The sequence below is a fragment of the Bos grunniens genome, chromosome 22 (genome assembly GCF_055505025.1).
Source record: "Bos grunniens cultivar Pamir isolate PY7600 chromosome 22, Bosgru_T2T1.0, whole genome shotgun sequence".
Classification (NCBI taxonomy): Eukaryota; Metazoa; Chordata; class Mammalia; order Artiodactyla; family Bovidae; genus Bos; species Bos grunniens.
The window spans coordinates 21,812,091-21,831,500 of record NC_141186.1 but is presented as its reverse complement, the minus strand read 5'-3'; the positions used below and the strand labels follow the sequence as shown (position 1 = coordinate 21,831,500).

Here is a 19,410-nt window from a genome sequence, read left to right as displayed (position 1 = left end):
CAAGGACCTAGGAGCCCAATTTTCCATGACAGTGCAGCTCAGGAGAAAAGCTCAGTCCTTGGTAAGCTGACTTAAGTTAACTCTTTTCAAGTTAGAAACTCAAAAAGCCTTAAGAGGGAAGGTTGGTAAAGAAGACCAGATGCTAACTGAAATAGGAAGGCATGTATGTCTTTTGCTAATGAAATAGAGATTCCCTTTCTGAAGCTTGGAATTCTACCTTGTCAACATAAAGTGTGTTTCCAGAGGTGTGTTTTGAGTTCATTGCAGTTAAAGACAGAGTGATTTCAGGTGGAGTGCTGCTCACCCCCATTCCCAGGGGCTGCTCTGGCCCCTCCTCTCTGCTCGGACAGTTGTGTGAATTGACAAGGAGACGGAATGGAGAACCTCCTTCCATGCCAGCATGATCCCACTGCAGAGGAAGCAGGCTGTGTTGTACTCTGCCCTGACCCGGGCAGACTGGGTCACACCCTCGTCGCAGGTCTTGTTTTATTGAGCAGGTACGGAAATAAATGCTTGGCGTGCGTGATCTTGTTTGGTCTCCGTAGCTGCTTTGCGGGTGGCACTGTCACCATCTCCCAGGCAGGAACCTAAATAAAGCCCCAGAAGGCTGAGCCACTTCTCCAGGGTCACAGGTCTGGGAAGTGCCCGGGCCAGGGTTCACATCCAGATCTGCCGCCGAGCAGCCACCCTGGAGGTGTCTTGACACGTGCAGTGGCTCCTCCGGTGCTTGCACACGCGCCTCGGTGTCCATGTGTCGAGAACCCAGCCACGGTCCGGCTTGGCTGCAGGGGGTTTTCCTGAGGAGGACTGGCTCATCCCCCTCCTCCCCTCAGTGGTGCTGAATTAACTGCCTTTAGAGGAGGCAAAGCCCAGAGAAAGGAATAGGAGGAGGAGCAGGAAAGAGGATCCCCTAGAGAACAGTCCCAGTGATGGTGGGGTTAATTCCCTGAGCTGCAGCTGGATCCACCAGTCGCAGGGGAGGGGACGTCAGAGAACGGCTTTTACAAAGGGAGTATCCAAAGTAGATGTTGATTTAGATGTGTGATAATCTGATAAACTTCATTGCCCTCAGCTAGGAATGGGGGATGAAATTTCCTTTGGTGACCATATTTGGGGAGAGAGAGTGGTAAGTTAAAGGGGAAGGCCGGTTCACCAGAGCCGCAGTCAGACTTGGGCTCCCACACCCAGGTGACTCATCCGAATGGTTATAACTCCCTGATAATTAAACACTGGAGCGTCTGATCCATCATCCCTTAAGCCTGGTGCTGACTTTTTCTCACAGCGAGAGTAGACAGCCTTCTCCCACTGCCTACCCACCCCCCTTCATCCCCGCCAACACACACACTAATCCACTGGACGTTTTCCAGCTTGTTCCATCTTTTATTAGGTTCACTTGACCTCCTCGGAGACTCACAATACAGGGACATAAAATCAAGCGATTTTCGAAGTTAAAAGTAGTATCGTGGTGGCAGTGTGTGGTTTTGCATAGGAGGGGAGAGTGGATTCCCAGAAAATGCTCTGGTGAAAGCCCTTAGAAATTTGCATGCAAAAAAAAGTCACATAAGGGAAAGCCTTTTTTTGTTTCCCCTGAAAATAAGCTCCTGGGTAAACTTTCCAAGCACATAAGTTCTGTTAGCAAAGTAAGCACCACTAAACATCTACTATGAGGAAACACACTAAGAAGAGTCACATGCAGGAGGATGTCTGGCTTTAGCATTCATGCTTATCTGTATTTGATAAGAAAAGACAGGAAGCAAGGGCAGACAGAAAGCAGTGTGTTAGGGGCCAAAGATCAAGACGGGAACTGAGTACCTGTCACTGCCTTCTGCTTAAAAGGGACATCGACTGGAGTCTTGCTCCTTTCCTGACCCAAGACACAGCCTGGTACTATAGAACCTACCCATAGGCGCTCCCCAAACGAGCACTGCAGCTTCCTGCCCCAGGTAGTCCAGGGAATCGGGGAGGCGGGGGAGGGTGGGTGTAACTCAGGATGGAAGCGGAGGCTGAGAGTTGCATGTGGATCATAGTCAGATCAAAGTCAGGCCCTGCACATCTACATAGGACTCTGCTGATGGCTCAGTCGGTAAAGAATCTGCCTGCAATGCAGGACACCCGGGTTCGATCCCTGGATCAGGAAGATGTGCTGGAGAAGGGAATGGCAACCCACTCCAGTGTTCTTGCCTGGATAATTCCATGGACAGAGGAGCCTGGCATGGTATAGTCCATGGGGTCACAAAGAGTCAGATGCGACTGAGCAACCTGAGCGCACACACACACAGCAACTAAACAACAAAAAGCAGCTACAGGGAAAGGGTGGTGACAGTGGCGCCATGAGCAGAGCAGTGAACATAGAAATTCCCATGGCCATCACGAGGGGTCTTAGTTCGAGGAAGTCCCTCACAGATAGGACTTAGGGTGCAAACGGAGGGGTGTGCCCCTGATAATGCTCCCCGACCTCCCCTTCTGCTCCCTCTCTGCATCATGTAGATGGGTCTGGCAGGCAGGCCGTGGCTACTGCAGAAGTGGCGTGGAAACCCTCTGCTTCCACGCAGATGTGAAGCAATGGCTTTGGACTTTGAGCTAGAATTCCAGAGAGGATGCTGGGAGAAAGGGCAAGCGCGGGGTGGGGGTGGGGTGATAAGGCCCGAGATGGAGCTATTTCACTGTCAGTCAAGCTCTCAGCTTTTCTTTCCCAGGGCATTTTCTGGGAATGCACTCTGCCCTCTTAGGAGAAACAGAGCGCCGCACCATCTCCTCCTCATTCTGGGAGGCCGCGGCCTTGGTTAAGATGCTGCCCAGGCTCCATAAGCCCTTGGCGGCGGGCGGGTGAGGATACAGCTGGTGCTGGCCTCTGATCCAACTCAGAAAGCTCTCTGCAGTTAGCTGACACCGCGGCCGAGTTCAGGCACGTCGGAGTGAGGGAGAAGCACACAGGGATTTGGCACTTGCCTCGGGGTGGCTGGAAACAGCGAGTCAGCGTCGGGGATGCGTCTCCTAGCCGGCCAGGCGCGATCGCACCCCCACCCTCGGCACCAGTGTCCGCGGCAGCTGCACAGAGCAGTCGCTCAGCTTAAGTTTCCACACCTGGGCTCACGCCCCGTCCTGCCCTCCGATGATCTGCAGGGTTTGAAGCCACCCTCGCCTGAGCGCACTGCACAGGCACCTTCCTTCTCTTTGGAGGCACTCGAGCTCTGGGAGACGGGTCTACAGGGACCTCCCAGCCCTCTGCTCGGAGTTCTCCATGCTCTCACCTCCGCCGAGGAGCGCTCAGCACTGTGTCACCGTTAGGGGAGCAAAGCTGTTATCTGCTCCAAAGGAACTCACCTGCTAAGGCGGGTCCCCAGAGGGTGGTCTTGGCATGTGGTGGGTCCAGCACCTATAATCGCGTCTCCCCCTTGGTTCATTAGTTCAGGGGCCAGTGTGGGGATTTGCTTGTTTATATGGGTTTGTATGTGTATATGAGGTGTTTGTTTATACCCTCATTTTCCCCAATTCAGCAGATGTTTTCAACTCCGAGAACACATTTTTCTCCCTTCCATACCTTGGACTCACCTGTGCCTTTGCCCACTGCAGCCCCCACTGGGCCACCCTGCTTACCCCTCAGCCCCAGGCTCCGTGTCCACCCCAGTGACTCCCCAGCCTTCACTCTTTCATCTCTCCTCTGCTCTGAGCATGGACAGCGTCTGACATAGCTGGACACAGCCAAGAGGCGTGTGATCCCCTGGCCTTTACGAAGATGTTCTGAGTTTATTTTTATCACGTACAAGTATTCAGGGTTCTTTAACATGTATCTCTTCTGAAGAAAGTCTAGTAGCTACTATCCTAGCAGTTAGGTTCAGCCATTCATAGTTAAAGATTATGCACGTGAACCAAGCTCTTGGCTTCTCCTTTCACAAACCTGCTTTTCTGCAGGACCCCAGTGTTACCACCTAGAAAATGAGGAGGCTGAATCAGAGGGTCTCTTGGGCCATCTTTAGCTCAATAATTCCACTCTCAAACAACTCCCGAGGGTCTGTGTCAGGAGGGAGACGGGAGACCCACGTGGACACGGCAGTGAGCTTTGGGGTAAGAGTGCAAGGGGAGCAGGTTGGTAACATGGGGTGGCTGGAAAGGAGTGAGGAATTTGGAGAATCTACGCTTGGCAGATCCTGTCTCCCTCCCAGAAGTGTTCAGGCTGTGGGCACCTTCCTTTGAAACCCCTCTCAGGTCAGGGTGACACTGGCGGCTTGCCCTGAGCTCTCCCTGAGGCCATATGGTCATCTTCCCATCACCTGATCCTCAGGGGTTCCAGGCCGGGCTGGCCTTCGGTCCAGAGGAGCCGCCCGGCACATGGTGTCCGACGGGGACACAGCTACAGGTGAAACAGAAAAGCAGGGAGGCACGCGGGTGTGCACAGGGCATATGTTCAAAGACAAATACCAAGTGTTTTGCCCTGAAACAATAGCAAAGAACTTTGGAAAGCCTCTTAAGTAGGCTAAAAACAAACCAACAACAATAATGAAAACAAACAAAAGAAAACCGTCATTGTATAAAGGTATTAAGAGACCAAAGTTTACACTCGTGGAATCCAAAAGAGAATAGAAGAAAAACCAAGAAAAATTGCCAAAACCCCGTACATGACCGCAAGGAACCTTCTGGTGGATTGCTTAGCTAACTGGACGTGCCCTGGAGGCTGGCTGAGCAGAAGGTCCTGAGCCAGCTGGGGAGGAGGGCGGACTCGCCTGGAGGTTCTTCCTGAGGAATCTCCAGCCTGCCTGCCCGGCCCTGCTCCGCACAGCGCCGCCACCCCTCACCCCCGCCCTGACCTTTCTCCCCTCCTCTGTAATCCTGGGCTTCCTCCACCAGGCAGCCTGGGTACCCAGGGCCCAGCGGTGCCTCTCTGACTGATGGATGCTGCCATCTCGAGGCCCCAGTGCAGGCCCAGCATCCCTTCACCTGAGGGTCCACAGAGACATGGAACGGCGGCTCTGCAGCTGGCCTTGCCTAGGGATTTCATCAGAAATGGGTGCGGTCCTCTCTCTGGCGAGGGCCTGGCTCTGTTACACTGTATCATCCAAGAACAACTATTAACCAAGTCTGGGAAGAGTGAGTGGTCATTCCAGCCCAGCTGAAGATTATATAACAGGGCCCGTCTGGGTGATGTCGGCTGAGACGAGAGCAGACTGGGCTCATGCCTGTACTCGGGGCCAGCCTGGGCACTCTTCACGTGGCTCCACCAGGAAGAGAGAAATCCCTGCGTCTGAAATCTGGGAAAGGAAGAACTCACTCACGTGGGATCTAGCGCTATACCTGGAGTCAGCATCTCAGACGACAGACCAGTTCTGTGACCTTGGGCTGCTGACACTGACCTGTGGTGCTTTTGCATCGTACTTTCCAGTTGACAGACACATTCTCACAGCCGTTTGATTCTTACATTAACCCTGTGAAGTAGCTTTCAAAAAAAGGGAAGCAGAAACCCAGGTTGGTTGGCTGACTCGCCCAGCTCGCTGCCCTGTGAACACTCTGGACATCTGGGCTTCAGTTCCTGACTCCAGGACACGGCTCCTTCCCATTGACACACTGACAGCCTGAGGCTGCTGCAGAAACCGACCTCTGACATTCAGGGACCTGGATCCTTGAATTAGGGTCTGGCATCCCTCATAGCTCAGTTGGTAAAGAACCTGCCTGCAGTGGAGGAGACCTGGGTTCGATTCCTGGGTTGGGAAGATCCCCTGAAGGAGGAAATAGCAACCCACTCCAGTATTCTTGCCTACAGAATCTCAAGGATAGAGGAGCCTGGCAGGCTACAGTCCATGGGGTCCCAACAGTTGGACATGACTTAGCGACTAAACCACCACCAACAAATTCCAGGTGTGGGATCCTTTTTTTTTTTTAATTTAAGAGATTTTACTTTTTTACAGCAGTTTTAGGTTTACAGAACTGCTGAACAAAAAGTCCCGAGTTCTCATATGCCCCCTTTTCCCTACCTTGCCTGCCAGTTCCCCTCTTAGTAACTTGTTTACTGTGGTGTAGTTACTCCAATTGATAAACTAATAATACAGTAATTATTAACTAAAGACGGTATTTACACCAGGGTTCATGCTTGTGTTGTGCTCTGTCTGTTCATCACTACCGCCCCCAACCACTGATTCTTTTTTACCTTTGGGATTCATTGTTTTAGGTTTTTTTTTTTTTTTTTTTTGTCTTTTTAAATGTGTCACAGATACTATGGCAATTTTGGAGTCATTGAGCATAGAGATCATTATCATTTTTTTCACCCAAAGTAACAAATTCTGGGTTTTGTTTGTTTTCTCTGATCTTAGGAAAGAGAGCTCTGAAGATTATTTTCTTCCTCTTTAATGCAAATAATCACTTTAACTTGGGCTTCCTAGGTTGTGCTGCTGCTAAGTCGTGTCAGTCGTGTCCAACTCTGTGCGACCCCATAGACGGCAGCCCAACAGGCTCTTCTATCCCTGGGATTCTCCAGGCAAGAATACTGGAGTGGGTTGCCATTTCCTTCTCCAATGAGTGAAAGTGAAGTCGCTCAGTCGTGTCCAACTCTTAGTAACCCCATGGACTGGAGCCTACCAGGCTCCTCCATCCATGGGATTCTCCAGGCAAGAGTACTGGAGTGGGGTGCCATTGCCTTCTCCACCTAGGTTGTGCAGTGGTAAAGAATTCACCTGCCAATACAGGAGACTCAGGTTCTATCCCTTGGTCAGGAAGATCCCCTGAAGAAGGGAATGGCCACCCGCTCTAGTATTCTTGCCTGGGGAATCCCATGGACAGAGGAGCTTTGTGGGCTGCAGTCCATGGGGGTCGCAAAGAACAGGACACAACTGAGCGCACACACGCACAATCACCTTCACTCACAAGAGAGGCAAATGTTTAAAGTTTATTGAGTGTAATATATTCCTGCTGTAGAAAAGTTAAGGATTATCTTCAGTCTTCCTTCTCCGCCCTCTTCCAGGCATTTTCTGGGAGTTTGGGTACATGAAGCCAAGAGTCTGTTTCCAGGCTGCCCCTCCCCCACTTTGGTTCACTCCAGCCATCCCCAGGCACTCTGGGAAATCCAGTCTGTCATCTTGCTTGGTAAGATAAGGTGCAGTGCCTTTGACATTTGCTTTGAAAGGACCATCTCTGCTCTCCTGATCTTCCCCAAGGGGATTCTGAAGGGTGGAGGGGACTCTGTGGCTTACAGGTCCGTCTTCCTGGGACCCATCTTCTGGCCAGTGACTCTGTCTTTTATCCTCATGACGCCACCAGAGGAAAAAAAATCGCAATTCTCTAGTCTGGCCGTGAAAGAATAACGGATTTAGCCATAAATGCTGCGTTGTTTACATGGTAAACAAAACTCTACCATCAGTGGACTTTCTCTGAGGAGGTAACTGATGATCTCAGCTGTCTTTCTTAGAACTGCCTCTTCAGTTGAACCTGGGAAGAGGGAGAAAAAAAAAAAACACACTTCTCAGAATGATTAGCATTTGCATCATACAATCCAACTTCCTCTCCTCCTCTCTCTCTCTCTCTCTCTCTCTCTCTCTCTCTGTGTTTCTCTCTCTCTCTCTCTCACACACACCCTCCCTCTTTCCAGTCAAGAACATTTCAAGAGGTCAGTGCCGCCCCCGTGTCTAAAACTTCAGTGTTTGCTTTGCAGGGACTTTTCCAACTTTACCTAGAAAAGAACTAACCAGAACCTTAGCACTTGTGGTCAGCCTGCTTCCGGCTGTGGCTTGAGTCGGTTTGTCTGCTCTGACAGAGGAAGTGCTTGCTGTGACGGGAACCGCACTGGCTGGATTGTAGGAGGACTGGGGCAGACAGTGCCTAAGGACATTGGCATGTGAGGTGCCAGCAGCAAGGAGGGTGAGTGAAGCCCAGCGGGGCTCCCAGACCCAGGGCGACAGATGTGGCCAACAGACAGGCGGTGAAGCCACCAGCCCTCGCCCAGCCCCACCCTCCTGACCACACACACACCCGCCAAGATGAGTTCATGTATAAACAACATATCTTCGCTGGAGATGACTTTCTCAAAAACTCAGTAGAAGCTGGGCCACTGAGACATATTTGTGACCTGGAATAGACGTGAAGGTGGGATTTTTGCAAACGTTCAGAGACCTTCAGAGTCTGGCTGGCTGGAGAGGCAGGGGTGCGCACTTCACAGGAGTCACTGAGTGCTCTAACCAGCTCAGCATTTGGTGTGAAAGGCTGAGCTAGATTGAAAGTCACTTCTCTCTCGGCTCCTCTGCTAAGGCTGGAGAGTCTTAGGATTTTTCCTGTAGAGATTCGGATCTCTGTGTGGCCAGGTCACAGTGTGAGGAGCCTTCACACTGCACTGGAATTTACCCTACCGCACAGGATGTAAAACCCAGTGGAAATGGAGGGCACAGTTTGGCCAGAATAGCTAATTTTAACTCGTAGGTAATTTGAGATTTGACTTAACAGCCAGGGTGATTATTTAAGTAAAATATTGGCTACACCGAGGATCTCAAATTTTTGGTACATACCCATGTCAGGGCAGAAGAGCGAATGACACCTACTGGCCAGAGCACTCAGGTTCCCTTGTTTGGGGTTTTAGTGGGGCCCCCAACTCTGCTTCTTACTGTCAGATGTAAATGTTAGAGGAGGGCTTTAAGGGAGAAACTTGAAGGTGGTCACCGGGAAGTATCTAGACCAGGAAATCCTGTCCGTCCGTTTGCACTGAAGACTCTCATGAGACGGAGAATGAAGACTTATCACTAGGATCTGGGCACAGGGTCCAAAGTGACCTGTAGAAAGGATGACCTTTCTATAAAATCATGGGGTTTTACCTTTAAATCTGACTCAATTTCATGTTCTGCTCCAGGGCATATTTTGAGGCTAATATATTTTCAATTGTTAACCGTTGAGAAGATGGACATTCAAATGAGATGGGTTATTTCTGTCTATGGCTTTGTGTAGCCCTTAGACAGGGTCTTCATCCCCAGGAGTACAGGGAGCCGGTGTACAGAAGCACAGAGAAGGCAAAAGCAAACAGCATCAGAGTGCATCTCTTGACCCTTGAGGGGAGGAGCACAGATGCCAGTAGCAGCCACCTTCGGGCCAGTGGAGCCCGTTCACCGGTCCAGCAGACACTGGGCACTGAGCACTTGGAGCTGAGACTGCAGTGAGTCCATGGAAGTGCAGAGCCACGCCCTGCAGCCACATTCCTGGCACTACCGCCCCTTGGGGATTTAGGGACCTTGCCATCCTGTCTCTAGACCTTCAGCACTTAGCCCTGTGCCAGGCACAGAAATTACCAACGGTCTTTTCAGTAATCAGTTGTTGGGTGGGGGCTGTGTATTTTGCATTTGTCAGAGGCCTTTCTGAAGCCATTGCTTCAGAGTCACGGGATCACATCACATACCCCACGGAAGAAGGTAGGAATCCACTGTGAACAAAGTCTCTTTTCCGTCTATAGTTATTTGATCACTTGCTCTTTAGAATAAGAAGAAACTGTTCTTTAAGGTACGTGCAGACTTTGCATCGATTTTCTGTATTCTTTTGAAGCCCTGTTTAATGTGGATTTTGTTTGGAAAGCTGTTTTCTATTTTTGTGGAGGATTCGCTAAGCCAATGCACATATGAAAGATCTGAGAGCCAGGTTTGAGGTGAATCCTCTGGCCATTTTCAGCAGTTCCCCTGTATGTCAGGCACTGGTGACTGTGCTCACCTTCACCCCAGCGCCTCACCAGGCGGGGGCTCCAGTCACTTTCTGCCCTTCCTCACCACCTGCTGTCCCTGCCGCCTCCCTGCCTTACCAGCCCAGCTGACAGCATCACACACGGGCCCACCGCAGTCTGTCTGCTCTCCTCCCCAGCTCAGGCCACTCTGGTTTCCGGGCTATGCGCAACCGCCTGCTGAGTAGCCCTCACGCTGACCCCTCGTGTGGTCAAGTGCAAACCTTCCCCGAGACCCAGGCCTTCCAGGAAGAGGACACCAGCCACTCACAGCCCCCACAGTCACATCCGACGTTGACCTGACTCTCGCTCCCTTGACACAGCCTAGCTGCTTTCTTCAGTTCTGCTTTTTAACAGAAACAGCCAGTTTCCTTAACTAAACTGCAAGCACTCTGATGGGTGGAACCCTGGCTCATACTTAGGTTTCAAAGCCATGACCACCTTAACAAGGTCCAGGAGGCAGGGACCAAGTGCAGGGGCCTCACTGCTGGGTCGCCAACACCAAGCACATAAGGACTTCTGAAGCAGTTGTACGTCTTAAAATGTTTTCTTCCAAGAGTGCTTCTGCTTTTGAGTTGAATCCAAAGAACTAGCAGATACTTCCTTCAAATATACTCAGCAGTAGCAGCTTACAGTTTGTAAACACCAGGTCATTCTCAGGGTCTCCTGTGAAATACAGGGATTTCCTTCTTCCCCACCCTCTACCAGTCACCCTCTCTTCTGGGGCTGGTTCTGCGCTACCATCTTGGAACACCCTCCCGATAGGATATCTGTGGTATCCCCATGGATGGTGTGTCTATATGCTCTTCAGAGTCTGATGGTTTCAGTGGGACTTTGGGTCTTTCCTCTTTACCTTGCTTCCTCAGGAGTCAGTGTGCAGACATGTGTAGCCATCCCCGTGGAGGTCCGGCCTCGGGTGCTTGGCCGGTCCCCTGCAGTTGTGCTCATGGTCCACCAGCCTGGCCCACCCATCTCTCCTCCTGTCAGGGGGCTTGAGCCATCTATGAGCATCAGTAACGCCCAGACACCTGGCCCCTCCACGTGCCCTCTCCTGATCAGTCGGGTCATTCCTCCCTGAGAGGGACAGAGGGGGAAGGTGTGATGATGACTCAGGGTGGTGAGTGTCATCAGTGACAGCTGACCATATGCCCTTCAGCATCGCTACTGTGCTTAAACATTTTCAGATGTCTGCTCTCCTCTTCTTCACTGTAGACACACAGCAGAGAACCGATGGCAGCCATGGCAACAGTCCAGAGTTTTAGGCTGGTCATCCTCAAAATGGAATATATTTGTCAAATGTTCTTTTGCCTACTGCTCCGTCTGTGGAGGGAAGCTGACGAGAACTAGTGGAGGCTACTGTCAGGGCACATGTGAAGGGAGTGTTGATCAGGGCGTGTGGCACAGGCAGGGAGACAGTGTGTCATATTCCTCCTCCCACGGGCATTCTAAACAATTGAGGTTCACCATGTAAGCATTAGTTACTAGGCCACCCAGGAAACAGTGGATTTACCATTCCTTGCGTCCACAAGTATTTATCAAGGGTCTGCTGTGTTTTAGGCTCTGTGCTCAGGTGGTTCCTGGTCTCAGGCAGGCTAGAGACTTCCCCCATGTCTTATGCAAACGCTTTAAAGGAGATGGGACACCTGTGCCAGTGTGATGCCTTCTTTCTGAAACTATTAACTGGTTCTTGCTTGGCTTCTATATTGCTTGATCTCATTAGGTCAAGACACAGTCGTCTTGCTTTTTAATATTTAGACATGTCTTGTGGGATTTTGTTCTTGATTTTCAGTATGTTGATGCCTTGTATTGTGTATGACAGGTTGGCATACTCCAGCCTGTAAGTCCAGGTGGGCCCTCTGCCAGCATTTGTGAAGTTTTCTTGGGAAACAGCTACCCCATTCACTTGTGTACTGTCTGTGGCTGTTGGGGGGCTACATGGTAGATTCATTGTGACAGAGTCCATATGGTCCAGAAAGCCAAAGATCCCATCAGAAAATACTACCTGGAAAAATTCTGCTGACCTCTGGTGTACACAAAGCACCAATAGCAAATTCTGCATGTGTGTGTTGGGGGGGTGGGGGGTGGTCATGATTTGTGTTGGAATGTTTATTAGAATTTATCCCGATGAGAGTGGAATGGCCCAGATGAAACGTGATAGCACGTGGATGTGGAAGGAGTAGGTTTTCCTCCCCTTACCTCCAGCTGAGGAAGCTTCTCTGTGGTTCATTCCTACCTTTCTGTACAGCACTTATCTATAAAGTGTGCTTTTTAGAAGTGGGAGAAAAGCAGATGTGAGCAGAAAGAAGTGAGGTGGGAGGAAGAGTCTTGTCCATTCTGTTAACCAGCCATGAGAAATGGTGTTTACAAGTATGAGCAATAGGTATTAAAAGAAAGGGTGGACCTCTGACTTACTTGCAATAATGTCTTTGTCACATTAAAATAACAAATATAAATCTTTTCCTTAATATGTAAAGTGAGTGAAGTCGCTCAGTTGTGTCCAACTCTTTGAGACCCCATAGACTGTAGCCTACCAGGCTCCTCTGTCCATGGGATTTTCCAGGAAATAATCCTGGAGTGGATTGCCATTTCCTTCTCCAGATCTTCCCAACCCAGGGATCGAACCTGGGTCTCCCGCATTGTAGACAGATGCCACCAGGGAAGCTCAGAACTAATATTCTTGAAGTATTTATTATGAATTCTAAGCTGCTCTATATAGTTGAACACATGTTCATCATCACAAATTTCATGTAACCCCTAAGAGTATCCTTTTGCTGTCTTCAGAGTACATTAAGTGTTTTAGTCCTAAAAGTCCAGTTCTCTTCAGATACAGGAGCATTAAAGGGGATATCTGTTTCTCTTTCAAGTTTGCAATTTGAGTGCAGTCACCAAGCATTGAATCTACCTGGCCTACCTTCAGGTAATATTGATGAAGGGGCCAAAATATCACTTAGATGAAGAGACCAATTTTGTGCTGGTAAATGTTTGGGAAAAGAGGGGGAACTGATTTGTTGTGTTGGCCACTTTGAATACTAACACCAAGGCCGTGTCAAGTGCCAAGTGTGATGTTACTGAAAGCAGAGTTGTAAAGAGTTACGTAGCAGGACCCTGTTACAGTGTTTCCATCATACAGACATGACAGAGATGAATAACCTCAAGAGCATGGATAGAAATAAAATGTGGGAAGTGAAAAAAAAAAGGGTGGCGATGATGAGGGGAGGAGACTGAGTGGGTCTTTCTTACACCAACCGACAGCACAGGCCAGCCATTTCAGGCGTGGAGGAGCAGGAGGCAAGAGGTGAGGGGTGGTGTCCGTAATTCACAAAGAGGGCAACTGAACCCACTCTCCGTTTGCAGCCTCTTGACAGTTGCCTACCAAGAACACACCCATACACGTAGCTGGTAAGTCCCACAACACTCGGGATCTTAAAATCCACTTACTTCTAGAGTGTTTGTTTGCAAATGATTTTCGAGTTTAAGTTAGGGAAGATGTACAGAATCCCTGAGGATGGATGGTGGTGTCGCACAGCAGAGTGAATGCTCTTAATGCCACTGAACTGTACACCTCAAAGTGATTAAAATGGCAAGTTGTATTGTGTATACGGGACCACAGTTTTAAGACTCAGATCTCACTGGGTCTGGAATTTGCAGAGATCACAGGTGGAACGACAGTGTTAGTATTCGGAGTTGAGGAACTTTGGAAACCCGCTTTGACCCATGTGTAATTTTACAGTGATTTCTTCTAGGAATTAAGAGAGTTTACTTATGCTCAATTACAAAGATATTTACTTAATGTTTTTTTTTAATACACAGTGCAGTACATTAGTTCTGTAGCAGGCAGAGACAGCCTGATGAACGATGCTGCCAAGACAGGATGGCACGGTAAGAGTGCCTCTGTGGTCTCTGCTGGTAGAAGTGACGCCCTCTCTTTTCCATCTGGGTTCTAGGAAAGAAACCTAGACTGGTTCCCGAGGATGAGAGCCATGTCCCTGGTCAGTAGCGATTCAGAAGGAGAGCAGAATGAGCTGAGGAACCTGCAGGAGAAGCTGGAGTCCACCATGAAGCTTGTCACCAACCTCTCTGGACAGCTGTCAGAATTAAAGGATCAGGTAAAGAAAAGAACCCTACCTGCCTACACACAGACACACACCACTGTGATACACACCATATTTGGTGAGGGGAAAAAACAACAGCAGTGCTCATGTTACAATGCTGAAGTTTATCATCTGGACAAAAAAAGGAAATGGGTGATAGGCCCATTCAGTCCATCCGTTTCCCCTCTGTTCCCCGCTCACTGCCCCTTTGACAGGATAAGCCTATGACACTACTTTCAGTGCTGCTCAGGACGAGGTTTTAATGTGAAAAACAAAACCAGAAAATGAGAAAATGCAAACTACTTCAGTGAAGCGCTGTCCAGAAAAACACACTGTGTAAAACTGTCCTGTCTTCTTCACTGACAGAAGATGACAGGCTGTTGCTGGCTTTTCTTTTCAGCCCTCAGACTATCAGCTCTTCTCCCCAGGTACTTACATTCAGCCTCCAGGGGATAAACCCTAGTCCAGGAAGAGCCCCATCCTCACTGACTGGCTGCCATCATCCTGGGGGTGGGACAGGGAGCACTCCGAACGCACCCCTGTCCTCACCGAGGTTAGCCGTCCACACACGTGCTGCTGCGTCCTGCCCCCGTCCCTAAGATAAAGGCCTTGCCCCTGTAAGCTGGGGGAAGGGGGCATTCTTTGTGCCCTCTCCTGGCCCCCTTAAAACAAGCACTCACAGTCACCAGGTGATGACCTCTGTGCTGGGAGAACCTGTGCTCAGCCACATTGATTGGGATCACCCTGCACACCGTGCTGAAAGCTTTTTAATCAGTTCCATACACGAGATTATACATTTTACACAGCAGCAGTTACCAGGCCAGGCTGGCCGGGTGGTAAGTGGTTTAGGAACACAGCTGCTTGATGACTCTGGGGAACGTAATAACTAGTGAAGCTCCGCCTGAGTAAACTCTTCTTGGAGGTGGTTTCCGTGGCACTTTAAGCAGTCCTACTTTGCATTATGTTTCTTTGCCAAATTATTCCAAACTGAGCCCCAAGATACTATCTGGCCTCAAGTTCGTTTCTTTCACTTGTATTAAGGTGCAAATAAAAAGACTAATGAGAGGAGAAAGCCGTATTTATGAAGGCTGTCTATGGTGCTGAGCTGGGTAGCCCCCTAAAATGAGTAATAACCTGCCTAAGTAAAACTTAGAGATATAACTAGTTTCCTTTGGTAATTGTTTAATTGAGTCTTTAACCCTGCTGTGAAATGCTTGGCAAATGGTCCCCAGAACCACACTGACGCACGAGTCTTGTCTGCTCCAGCTGCTTGTGGTACCCATCCCCTCCCCCGACCCCGAGTGAGGCGAGCTCTTTAACGAACAGAGCGATGCTTGAGCTCCCTTCCTCTCCCTTAGAGCTGTGGCTGTAAGGATCGCCATTAAATCAGATACTTTAAATTAGATGCCAAAAAATCTTAAGAGAAATTGATCTAATACAGACCTAAATAAAGGAAGCAATTAGCTTTCTATACAGTGCCATCTGTAAACACCTCTGAAGCTATTATTGGGTAGTCTGTGGTAGTAAATGCCACGCAAGTAGGCCTGGCCTGTCCTCTCAACACTAAGAATCCCGGGTGTTGAATTGCTCCCTGAGGGTGGTCCTGAAGCTGCTTCAGTGATGGACACTTCGCAAAGCAGTGAACTTGGCCTAAGGAGTGAGTGGAGCTGAGGAATTCACCCAGAATCATAGGTGTATGATGTACCCAAGACCCCGGAGGGCATCGGACCCAATTCCATCCTTTTTTTTTGTTGAGGATACTAAGATGCACAGCAGGCTGTTGGGAAATTTACCCAACTTTATCTGAAAACAGCAGGCAGGAGCTCCTGGTCTTACAGGCGAGGCTTGACTTTCCCTTGTCTTGTTTCCTCATTGTACCCTGTTTGCCTTTCATGGTTGACTGTTTCAAATCTTACTCATTTTTTTAAGAGTTAGAGTTTCAGAAGTCACATCATATATCAATATTTAAAATTACGAAGGATACATTCATTGCCATGTTACAAAACTGATCATAGAGATTTGGCATCAGGATTGTTTCTATGAAGCCAGAATTTTGGCTTGAGCAAACTATGTAAAACTATGATTACGTATGAACTAGGGTTCATTAGGTGAGAGCAAAACCAGTGTGGTTTAAGCTGCTTGGTTTCAGCTCTTTTTACATTTTTGTTTTAAAGTGAGCCATTGGAACCACCCTTCAGAAAACCTTACCCTTATGAATGTGAAATTGAACCACTTTTTCCTTGAAGATGTTATAGGCTAAAAAGAAATAGCAAACCAGTAACTTATTCTAAAGTACCTTTACCAGGGTTGATCTGCTTAGGTTTTAAGGTGTCCAGAATTACAGGGAAAACTCAGCATTGCTGCTTTTACTGGGGGAAACTTGGTTCTTACAGAAGGAATTAGTCAACAGTTTCTTTTGACTTTGTAGCAAAGCTTTAAAGCATTTTTTGGAGAATCAACTTGTTGAAAAGATTCACATTTTGTTAATTTGGTGTGTAACAATCATAAAGATTTCTTAACCTTTTCTGCATAAAAAGTCATGCAGATAGGCATAGAACTGCTGGTTCTTAAATGGCAATTGTGAGAATTCTTGCTCTCCAAAGGGAAAAAAGTTTTGAATTAAAAAATAAAAAGCCCACAAATGATTAATGAACGAGAAACTCTGTGGTAAGATATTTTTTTAAACCAGCTATGAAAGAATACCATTCAGTAGTAACAGTGCTGGAAAATACAAAAATTGCTTCATCACTTAGATATTTTTTCAGATCTTCTGGTCCAAAAAAGCAACATAATGGAGCAAAGATAGTTGAATGTCTTTGGCTTTAACCTTTATTGTTATTGACCTCTCTGGTGGTGGTGGTCTTCAAATACCAGTTTGAGAAGAGAAAGTTCCTATCAAGGATACTAGTAAAAACCTGGTTAGTGGCTTTTCTATTACTGCCAAGAACAGTTAACTAAAATTGCTACTCTAAGTGTTAGTTCATGATGCTGCTCATCTTCAAGTTTCCCCTCCCAAGAGATTCTGAATACAAATGTGATTCTAAAATGTTATGGAAAAACCCCAAAGAACTTTCTGGCCAATCCAGTAGTTGTTAGGAATACTAGTAGTGCTTGAAATTCTTACCATATTAACATGGTATATTGTTCGGTGTTTTTCATGCAAGAGGGTTATTATCTTGTTAACTACATAAAGAAGGAAGGGATAACATGATCAGAAGAATTCCTCACAGTTGGAAAATGGGATATTAAACCTTACCTGAAGGTCTGTGTTCCTTAGCCTGTGCTGGAATCACAGAAGAGGCCGTAGGTAACACCTGCCCTCTAGGATACTGTGATCTATCCAGAAAGAAACACACCTCTAACAGGAGGACACAGCAGGAAAAGTACTAGGGCCCATCCGCCAGAATGAAGCCCATCTCATGGGGCGTGCGGGGCCTGGTCGTCAGAGGAGTTGAGCTCCTACCGCTGGACAAGGAGGCGCAGCAGGGCGGCAGCATGAGCAAGGGCATGAAAGCACGTGGTGTGCTCCAGCAAAGGCACTGCGCGCCGGGCCTTGCGCTTGTTCTCCTAGCCACCGTGTGCTAGGCACCTGTGGTGTGCAGCCCTAGGGACTGGGGTTACAGCGGTGAGCGGAGCCTATTCTCCTTCGTCAAGGAACTAAGAGTCTGGAGTGGGAGACAAATAGGTAAACAAATTAGAATTCAGTGTGGTGAGTATGTAACAGAAATTTGAAAGTTTGCTCAGGAAGTAAAGAAAAAGGCAGCACTTCATCCTGCCTGACCTGAGGGAGAGGATCTGAGTCACTGCCATGGAAACCTCTCAGAGATGGTCGTGCAGAAGCGTGAGAGAGTCTATCAGGGGAACTCAAGAGGACCACTACACTGGGGACCGAGAATGTGACTATCCGTGTATGTTTATAGTGAGTCAGTATACCTGCCTTTGAGAGAGGCTTCAGCTGTACTTCTCAGTATTTTAGGCTCATCCTTAGCAGCATGACTGATTTTATAGGACTGTAAAGATCAGTTAGATCAAGGCTAATGGAGGTGATGGAATTCCAAGTGAGCTATTTCAAATCCTAAAAGATGATGCTGTGAAAGTGCTGCATTCAATATGCCAGCAAATTTGGAAAACTCAGCAGTGGCCACAGGACTGGAAAAGGTCAGTTTTCATTCCCATCCCAAAGAAAGGCAATGCCAAAGAATGCTCAAACTACCACACAATTGCCCTCATCTCACACGCTAGTAAAGTAATGCTCAAAATTCTCCAAGCCAGGCTTCAGCAATACGTGAACTGTGAACTTACAGATGTTCAAGCTGGATTTCGAAAAGGCAGAGGAACCAGAGATCAAATTGCCAACATCTGCTGGATCATCAAAAAAGCAAGAGAGTTCCAGAAAAACATCGACTTCTGCTTTATTGACTACACCAAAGCCTTTGACCGTGTGGACCATGACAAACTGTGGAAAATTCTTAGAGATGGGAATACCAGACCACCTGACCTGCCTCCTGAGAAATCTGAATGTGTGTCAAGAAGCAACAGATAGAACTGGACATGGAACAACAGACTGGTTCCAAATCAGGAAAGGAGTACATCAAGGCTGTATACTGTCACCCTGTTTATTTAACTTATATGCAGAGTACATCATGAGAAATGCTGGGCTGGAAGAAGCACAAGCTGGAATCAAGATTGCCGGGAGAAGTATCAATCACCTCAGATATGCAGATGACACCACCCTTATGGCAGAAAGTGAAGAGGAACTCAAAAGCCTCTTGATGAAAGTGAAAGAGGAGAGTGAAAAAGTTGGCTTAAAGCTCAACATTCAGAAAACTAAGATCATGACATCTGGTCCCATCACTTCATGGGAAATAGATAGGGAAACTGGAAACAGTGTCAGACTTTATTTTTTGGGGCTCCAAAATGACTGCAGCCATGAAATTAAAAGACGCTTCCTCCTTGGAAGAAAAGTCATGACCAACCTAGACAGCATATTCAAAAGCAGAGACATTACTTTGTCAACAAAGGTCTGTCTAGTTAAGGCTGTGGTTTTTACAGTAGTCATGGATGGATGTGAGAGTTGGACTGTCAAGAAAGCTGAGTGCCAAAGAATCGATGCTTTTGAACTGTGGTGTTGGAGAGGACTCTTGAGAGTCCCTTGGACTGCAGGGAGATCCAACCAGTCCATTCTGAAGGAGATCAGTCCTGGGTGTTCATTGGAAGGACTGATGTTGACTGATGTTGAAGCTGAAACTTTGGCCACCTGATGCAAAGAGCTGACTCATTTGAAAAAGCCCTGATGCTGGGAAACATTGAAGGCAGGAGGAGAAGGGAATGAAAGACGATGAGATGGTTGGATGGACATGAGTTTGGGTATACTGTGGGAGTTGGTGACGGACAGGGAGAGCTGGCATGCTGCAGTCCATGGGGTCGCAAAGAGTCAGACACGACTGAGCAACTGAACTGAAAGATCAGTTGTGGTGACTGGAGTTTCCAGGCTGCTTAGAATCTGAGTAGCCACGGCCTTACTGTGACAGGAAGGCAGGCTGCAGCTTCCATGTGCTGTGGATGAACTTTCTCTGCAGTGCGAGCCCTTAATCGTACACTGGTACAGCAGATTTTGCCAATTTGCAGTCAACACTATTTTCATGA

The 19,410-nt window shown here is 48.2% G+C and overlaps 1 protein-coding gene and 1 long non-coding RNA gene across 9 annotated transcripts in view; one reads left to right on the top strand and one right to left on the bottom strand.

The window, feature by feature from the left end:
- ITPR1 (inositol 1,4,5-trisphosphate receptor type 1) overlaps window positions 1-19,410 on the top strand; it is a 355,416-nt gene that overhangs the window by 331,161 nt on the left and 4,845 nt on the right. For all 6 annotated transcript variants that reach the window (XM_086366623.1, XM_086366621.1, XM_086366622.1 and 3 more), the window contains one exon: window positions 13,618-13,779. In XM_086366623.1, the coding sequence (XP_086222749.1) occupies window positions 13,618-13,779 (162 nt within the window). The remainder of the gene's footprint in view (window positions 1-13,617; window positions 13,780-19,410) is intronic.
- The window catches only part of LOC147348202 (uncharacterized), a 178,914-nt gene continuing 166,365 nt past the window's right edge, over window positions 6,862-19,410 (bottom strand). For all 3 annotated transcript variants that reach the window (XR_015151226.1, XR_015151227.1, XR_015151224.1), the window contains one exon: window positions 6,862-7,413. This is a non-coding gene — a long non-coding RNA (uncharacterized LOC147348202). The remainder of the gene's footprint in view (window positions 7,414-19,410) is intronic.